At 42.9% G+C, this 8,886-nt stretch overlaps 1 protein-coding gene across 3 annotated transcripts in view; it reads left to right on the top strand.

Moving 5' to 3' along the window:
* Nucleotides 1–6,520: 6,520 nt before the first annotated feature.
* Nucleotides 6,521–8,886, top strand: part of sh3bp5b (SH3-domain binding protein 5b (BTK-associated)) — a 47,023-nt gene continuing 44,657 nt past the window's right edge. The window contains exons 1-3 of one of the 3 annotated variants that reach the window (XM_007889673.2): nt 6,521–6,549; nt 6,673–6,767; nt 7,230–7,321. In XM_007889673.2, the coding sequence (XP_007887864.1) occupies nt 7,244–7,321 (78 nt within the window). In that variant the 5' untranslated portion in view covers nt 6,521–6,549; nt 6,673–6,767; nt 7,230–7,243. Of the gene's footprint in view, nt 6,550–6,640; nt 6,768–7,118; nt 7,322–8,886 lie in introns of those variants that run through there. The other 2 variants (XM_007889671.2, XM_007889670.2) reach the window with 2 other exon arrangements.

The raw sequence follows: 8,886 nt of genomic DNA, 5'->3' as shown, positions 1-8,886 counted from the left end.
CATGTGCCGTACAGTATATCACCTCTGTGAGTCTGACTCTATTTCAAAGCACAAATGGTTCCAGGCTAACCACGTTTTTGAACAGCACCTTTTTTGAGTCAAAGCTAAGTCCTCAAAGTTTGAAAATTAGTTCAACTTTAATGCCATAAATAAAATGGGAACGTTTCCTCAGGTTTCGTAGTGAGAGAAATGGCCAGATGTTACACTTCCGTCACAGCTTCCTTGTGAGCTGACACTTCTCAGTCATCACTCTTTTGTCACTGCAGAGTAGCTCACAAAATTACTGTAGTCTTCCACTATCTAGGGCAGGGATGGCTAATTGCAGCCCTATTTTACGCATGTACAATGCAGCTAGCAAACAGCCAGCAGGCCTAAAGTTGTCCATCCCTGATCTAGGGTAATGCCTACTGTATGAGAGCAGCGCCCTTTACTCCATTGGACGACCTCTGCCTTCTCCTTTCCCTATGACCAATACCCTTTGCTGCTAGTAAGAAATCTACTGTATGATTCACTGCTTTCACCACCTACCTGCTATTCATGCCCTGTGTGTTTGCACAGGTTTTCCAGTCTGATCTGGTATTAAACAAATATATTTAAACATCAATTTTTGATGAGTCTTTTGCGCAATTGAGCTGAAACAAGCTCAATATTTGTTTGACTACCCTTTTTTTGGGGTCAGCCGGGTGTCTAACACATGCGATAAACCCATCAGCATGCTGAAGAGTTTCCAAACTAAACTGAGATTTCCACATATCCCAGCAATGCATGGAAATTCCAGAAATCTTTGTTGGAATGGAATGCTCACTCTCTCCCTGGAGTGACGCATCCCGCTCACCTAACTCCAGAAAGTATTAAGTGCAGGTTGGCAAGAGCCAAGGCTTGGAGACCCCAGAGTGTGTGTTGGGGAGCTGCTGAAGTCTAACCAGCTAAAACCACATAGCTTGGCTTTTGTAGCACTGTCGGGTAAGCTTTCTTACCGCTGCTTCTCAAGCTAGGAGCATCTTAGGGATTTGGCTTGCAGGGTTAACAGGAGCTGAGTGGGAAGAGTCCCTAACCCAAGAGACCGGCCTGCCCCTCCAAGTCCTGCGGATGAGCCAGGCTGTCTGTGACCTCCTTGGCTCGGAAACTGGACTACTGAGACAGCCATCAAGGGTGTGCTCAATTTGGACTTTGTTTACTTTTACAGTATATCCTGTGAAGTACTTTGAGATGTTTTAACAATGTGATATGGTGCTATATCAAAAGCATGGATTATTATTATTATTATTGTTACTTTTCATTTTGGGAGTTGCTCTTAGCAACGTTCCTTCCAACCTCTGTGACCTGCTAAACCCATAACGGCCTGTCTACTCCTCTGCTCTGCGGACTCTGGCCTGCTCTTCTTCCCACTTGCCTGCTTGCCCCACCATCGGCGGTTGAGCTTTCAGCCTTTCTGCCCCCACCCTTTGGAAGTTCATTCCACTGCCTCTTTGCTAGTTCCCTCCCTTGCCTCCTTCAAAGCCCATCTCAAAATCTTCCTCTTCGACCACGCCTTCCGTCACCCTCTTACCCCCGCCCCCTCTACCTTTTACCCCTCCTCGGATCAGATCCGAACCCCCAGCTCGGGCGCAGATCCTTGACTGTCCAGTGCTTTGGGACGTCTTCCCGACATGAAATGTGATTTATTGTTGTTGTTATACCTCTACTTTTTCACTCATGTTAATGAACAGAGGATTCTCAGCCCCCTTGTTATCAGCAGTGCTTTCCTCACTGCAGAATCGTTCAGTAAATTACCTTTTATCACTTCACAGTGACCAAGAACTATCCATTACCCGAGGAATGTTTTTGGCCTCACTGGTCACTTGTTAAGCCAAGAAGATATAACTGAGAGGGTCACTACAGCATCCAATAACTGTCAATTATAAAAATGATGGCCTGATATTAACAATTCACAATTGCCTTAGTGCTGTTTTGAATTGCATTCCAAATTGTATCTGGCTCCCAAATGGGGGGAAAATGGGCCTCTCTTTTAAATAAAAAGCAGGTTATACTTAAAATTATTAGAATTCTTTTGAGGATATAGTAGAATAGGAAAACAGGCCTCTTTAATTTTTTAGTGCAATGTGAAGCTACATGTAATTGTTCCCTGAAAATCAGGGATAGTTTACAATTACAATGATAATGCAGTGATATATGATTATTATATTTATTACTAAAGGACCAGGAATGTCATTTTAAATTAAATAAATAATATTTATCTGATAATACAAAATGCCTTTTGCACTTACTGAAATGCATTGCAAACCTAGCTGTGGTTTCCTGGAAATACTGCATTACAGTGCACACTAATCCAAGTACTTATGCCCATAAAAACAGAACCATTGTTTTTTTTAAAAAAAACTCTTTCAAGTCACTAACATTGTAAAGGCAATTAAAATGTCTCTGTTGATCTCAGGACTAATGAAAATGTTGGACCTCATATCTAATGACCAAAAATGTAAAAATAGCACATTCCAAAGATATGATACAAAGGAAAGTCATGTGATTCGCTTCTAGCAGTGGACTGTTTGGGAATGGGAAATCTGATTTATATTTTCTGCTTTCTTAATCCTTGCATTTGATATATATTTGATATATATATTCTTGGTTTCGTTCAGAGACTGAGAGGAGCTCTGAGCATGTCTGGTTGACAAGGCAAGCACCATCTCACTGTTCACCTAGCATTAAGTAGGAACCCGGTTATTAGTCAATTGGTGGATCAATTTCCAGGGGACATGTGGAGTCCTGCAGGATATTGGTTAGAGCATTTGCATCACAAGCGAGAGGATCTGGGGTTTGATTCCCAAGCAGGGCGAAACCTTAAGCAAGTTTGCTTACTTCACACGCCTCTGTTTTCCTTGTATTAAGTAGGAACCCGGTTGTTAGTTGATCAGAGGATCACTTTCCGGGGGTAATAATCCCTTCAAAAAATAAATTCTAAGAATAATAATTTGGTCACTCAATCTCCCAAATAACATTGGGCATTCACTCCATGGCTGCTTGTGGGATATTGCTGTGTGCAACTGGCTACCGCATTTCGCTCACAAAGTACAGAGTCAGTTGCAGCGATGATTATAGGAATTAATTTTGTGACCAAATTATTATATATTTTTTAATTCAGTTATTTTTTGAAGGGATTATTACCCCTGGAAAGTGATCTGCTAATCAACTAAAAACAGGTTCCTACTTACTACTAGGTAAACATAGGTGTGTGGAGTAAGGAAACCTGCCTAACGTTTCGCCCAGCCTTTGATTCAGGTACTCTAATAGCGCTAGGGCTGATCATGATGACATTACATGTTGCTTGATGGCATATTCAGCATTTCAGATCAATGTTTTTCTTCAAAATCTTATTTTCATAATAAAGGGTAATAAGAGCTTCATCTTGTGCTGATATTCTGATAGCTTCTGTTTCTGTTTCGGCTCTCAAATTCCTGTTATTACTATTATTATTATTATGATGATAGGATTTTGTTAGTATTGTTAGGGAAGGGCAAAGGGAAGAAACTGTTTGGGCCGGATTTGAACTCAGGTCCTAAATCTTGCCATCCTATTGTGCCAATCAGAGCTTATCTTCTTGTTTTAAAAAAATCCATAAACCTTTATTGTTAATTAAATAAGATTATAAAGTAAATGTACCTGTCATCCCTTTACTTGTCTTTAGTTGCTATCTCCAAGCTTTACCGACAGAATGATATTCTGTGATGAATAGTAACTGTGTCATGTTGGGAATCATCAGCATAGGGAAGATTAATGCAAAGTATGAGAACAGGCTATAGACAGGCAAGACTACATCTTGCAAAGAGTGACAGGAAAGTGAAATTAAATAGTATCTTCAAACAGTTCCTGACTACATAGCTCCAATACACAATAAATTTATTGAACTCTTACTTGCCACCATTCAGGTAACTGGGGCAAATTAGTGTCAGCTGCAATGCATACTTTGACAATACGTTTTCAATTTTTACTTGTAAAAAAGAGCCCTAATTTTTCATGAAAATAATAATAATAATAAATAAATTAATGATTGCTCGTTGGCAGGTTATACACTTTGCTCTCACCTTTGAGACTGGGGTTCGTTCTAAACTCATGGAAAGAAACTCGCTTTTCTCTGCTAGCTGTATGAAATGAACCAGATAAAAGTTGGTGATTCACTTCATGGTTGTTTGTAGGACATTGCTGTGTGTATATTGACCGAAACTGTAAAGCGCTCTGAGATGCCTCCGTCCGGCGTGGAGGGCACTATATAAATCCAAGTTGTTGTTGTCTCGTTCACCCACAAATGCACAGTCACAGTAATTCCTTCCTGTAAGGCGTTTTGAGACAGCTCAATGCCGTGATAAGGAGCTATATCAAATGCAAAGATTACTATCATACATCTACGCACCGCAACTCTGTTCCTGGAAGGATTATAGCACAAAAGACAATGAAATCTGACTCAGAGCTTTGCGTGAGAACAGCAGGGGTTTAAAATACCTGACCAGCGACTTCTGTTTGTATTATTGCGGACTTTAAAATGCCACTTTGATGCAGCAGGGTGAGCTCTTCTGAGGTAGGAGTCGGGGGTATAGTAGAAGAAGCTCTTTATATAGTCTCGTTGAATCCAACCTGTGTTTGATGCAAACTGGGGGTGACAGAGTTGGGTGGGGTGAATGTGTGTATGTATGTGTGTGTGTAGGGCTGGGTGGAGGGGGTGGGGGGGGAGTTGAATCTACGAACACCTTGCTTACCATGGTTTCCCTCACCTTGAGCAGGATAAAAAAAATTCAAGTACATTTAAAGAATAAAATAGGTGCAATCGGGGATGCGATCAAATCTCCTTTTATTTCTAAACCACGTTCAAGACATTTTGCCTTCAGATCCTCGCATTCCTGAAATGAAGAGAGAGTGGGTTAGACACAATCCCTAATTAATAATGATAATAATAATCCTTGCATTTGATGTAGGTCTATATCACGTCGTTGAGACGTCTCGAAGGGGTTCACAGGATATACTGTAAAGTGAATTGACTGTAAATAAAAAATGATTTAAAATCTTAAAAGCTCATGTCTCTACCTGGTGTTAATGTTGAGTGAGTGAATGAGTGAGTGAGTAAGTAAGGGAGTGACTGAGTGAGTGAGTGAATGAGGGAGTGAGTGAGTGAATGAGGGAGTAAGTGAATGAGTGAGTGAGTGAGGGAGTGAGTGATGAGTGAGTGAGTGAGTGAGGGAGTGAGTGAGTGAGTGAGGGAGTGAGTGACTGAGTGAGGGAGTGAGTGAGGGAGTGACTGAGTGAGTGAGGGAGTGAGTGAGTGAGGGAGTGAATGAGGGAGTGAGTGAGTGACTGAGGGAGTGAGTGAGTGAGTGACTGAGTGAGTGAGGGAGTGAGTGAGTGAGTGACTGACTGAGGGAGTGAGGGAGTGAGGGAAGTTGGCTGTACAGTGGTGTTGAGAAGGTTGCACTGACCCTCCTGTGGTGCTGTCTGTGTTGCGCTGCACTGAGATGATCGGAAGGGGCGGATTTTGCTGAGAGGTGACTCGATGTTGCGGTGAAAACGCTGTAACAAAGCGGCGGCGATAGGAGGAGAGCAGAGGGGTGACAGCAGCCAACACAGCACAGCACAGCACACACAGCACTCACACACAGGGACTGCACTCACACACACACACAGACAGGGATTGCACTCACACACACACAGGGACTGCACTCACACACACAGGGACTGCACTCACACAGAGACAGGGACTGCACTCACACACACACACACACAGAGCAGACAGACACACACACACACACACAGCCGACAGACAGACAGAGACACACACACAGAGCAAACAGACAGAGACAGGGACTGCACACACACACACAGACAGGGATTGCACACACACACACATAAAGAGCAGATAGACAGATACACACACACAGCAGACAGACAGACAGACTGAGACACACACACACACACAGAGCAGACAGACAGACACACACACACACACAGAGCAGACAGACAGAGACACACACACACACACAGAGCAGACAGACAGACACACACACACACACAGAGCAGACAGACAGAGACACAGAGCAGACAGCCAGACAGAGACACACACACACACAGAGCAGACAGACAGAGACACACACACACACAGAGCAGAGCAGACAGACACACACACAGAGATCAGAGCAGCCAGACAGACACACACACACAGAGCAGCCAGACACACACACAGATCAGAGCAGCCAGACACACACACACACACAGAGCAGCCAGACACACACACAGAGCAGAGCAGCCAGACAGACACACACACACACAGAGCAGCCAGATAGACACACACACAGAGCAGAGCAGCCAGACACACACACACACAGAGCAACCAGACAGACACACAGATCAGAGCAGACAGACACACACACAGAGCAGAGCAGCCAGACAGAGACACACACACACAGAGCAGCCAGATAGACACACACACAGAGCAGCCAGATAGACACACACACAGAGCAGAGCAGCCAGACACACACAGAGCAGAGCAGCCACACACACACACACACAGAGCAGACAGACACACACACACAGAGCAGACAGACACACACACACAGAGCAGACAGACAGACACACACACACACAGAGCAGAGCAGCCAGACACACACACAGAGCAGAGCAGCCACACACACACACACACAGAGCAGATCCTCCTCACTGGAGCTCAGAAAGGAAAGGGAAGATTAGACCAGAGACGTCAGTAGGATTTTCCTCTCAGGACAGAGAAGGTGAAATCACAGGGCGGAGGCTGTGTCCACCGACCCTTCAGCCTCAGCCTCAGCTCATGTTTTCTCTTTTATTCCCCGCACACATATCAACAGTGATTTAGGGTGTTTCCTGCCCTGGTTGCGTGGAATTTTTTTCTCTCTCTCTCTGAGAGAGGAGGGGAAGGTCTGCTCTCCAGCTGTTGTTACAGAATGCAATCCAGATGTTGCCTCTGAGCTTTGCCCCCAAACACATCCTCTCTCTCACTCACTCACTCACTCACTCTCTCACTCACTCCTCTTTGCCTTTCTGCTTTCAGTCATTTTTTCTTGGTTTCATATATATTTTTATACACATATACACAATCTACATAGATCCTTAATTGCCTCTTTTTTTTAATGTAATAACCCCACCCCCACACTTTCCCGTATTTTGCATTGTTGAAATTTGTAAATATTTTTAATTCCAACCCAAAAAATTAAAAGAAAACAGCAATAAGATGGACGGTTTATCGCGAGGAAGCAAAGTGATCCAGGCGCCAGAAGAGGAGGAGGAAGAAGTGGATCCGAGAATCCAGGTAGACTTTTATTTTTATTCCAATGGTTATTTCGTCGCCTTGTTTATTGGCATGTTTCAGATTTGCTGCCTCCTTCAGTGAGCGAGAAGAAGGAGGGGGAGAGAGAGAAAGGTTCACCGTCTGACTTTCAGTGTAACAGCGAATCACGCTATAATCCACTGTTAGATTTTATTTGTAAAATAATAACAATGAACCTTGTGTTTGATGTAGAGCTTTGTCACGTTGTTGAGATGTCTGAAAAATGTCTTGCAAACCCTGTTCATTTAGGCACAGTCTCAGAAAAAAAGGGTATGAAATGAATAGTTTTCCAGGAGTTCAGGCTATTTGTAGGAAGATCAGTGAAGCCATCGTTTATTTCCTTCCTATTTCCTTTCCAGCAAAAGAAAGCAGTGTGGAATTGAAATGTTTCTGCTTTGTTCTAAATGATCCTGAAAACCACAGGGCCATTGTTTAATAGTTTAGCAGTTGCAATATTAAATTTGATGCAACTTTAACATTTCTTTTATAATATACTATAATAATCCTTGCATTTGATATAGTGCCTTATCATGTCGTTGACACGTCTCAAAGCGCTTCACAGATGTATTGTGAATTGAATTGACTGTATATTTTGTGGGTGAAACATGGCAGCAATTGGGCACAGCAGCATCCCACAAACAGCCATGGATTGAGTGACCAAATTATTATTTTTTAAAATGACTTTTCTTCAAACGGCTTATTGCAAGATTTACTGTGGAGTGCATTGACTGTGTATTTTAAGGTGCTTGTCAGATTACAATTACAAACTGAAACCTGGGTGTTGTATCATAATGAATCCAACTTTAATTTAATTCTAGTTCCTCATAAACAGGAAATTGTGCCCTGTCGCTATTCAGATAATGGTGCTTGCAGTGCTGTGTATAAAGAATGGCATGCTCCTTGGCTGTTGATTTTGGCTACCTACAGAGCTCCAATGCTTATACAGAACTGGATAGTAAATGGTTAACGTACTGGTACTGTGTGAGGTTTAAAATAGGAACTAACAGTATTCTTGTAAAAAAAAACGCCTCCACTGGGAGTTCCTACCCAAGTAGAAAAGGTCAGGAAAAACTGTGTAACGTCGTGTTGTGGCTAAAATGAATAGTGTTCAGGATCAGCACTGAATAAAAATCTGCTGGTTTAAATTTTGTATGTATATACTTGTGTGTATAAAATCTCTTTATTCCATCCCACCACCACCCCAGCCTCACCAGGCCTCACTGGCAGCACACCTCCAGAGACCCATGGTAGAGGGAAAGGTGACAAGCGAATAAGACCATATGACATAGGAGCAGGAGTAGGCCATTCGGCCCCTCAAGCCTGCCCCGCCATTTAATAAGATCATGGCTGATCTTCTAACCTAATTCTATTTACCTGCCCTAACCCCATATCCCTTAAGCCCTTCAGTTTTTAAAAATCTATCAACCTCAGTCTTGAATATGTTCAAGGACTGAGCATCCACAGCCTTCTGGGGTAGAGAATTTCACAAATTCACTACCCTCTGAGTGAAGAAATGTTTCCTCAACTCAGTTCAAAAAGGCTGATCC

The sequence above is a fragment of the Callorhinchus milii genome, unplaced genomic scaffold (assembly GCF_018977255.1).
Source record: "Callorhinchus milii isolate IMCB2004 unplaced genomic scaffold, IMCB_Cmil_1.0 Scaffold2, whole genome shotgun sequence".
Taxonomy (NCBI): domain Eukaryota; kingdom Metazoa; phylum Chordata; class Chondrichthyes; order Chimaeriformes; family Callorhinchidae; genus Callorhinchus; species Callorhinchus milii.
The sequence above is the reverse complement of the archived record's forward strand: the minus strand, read 5'-3'. Positions and strand labels throughout refer to the sequence as shown.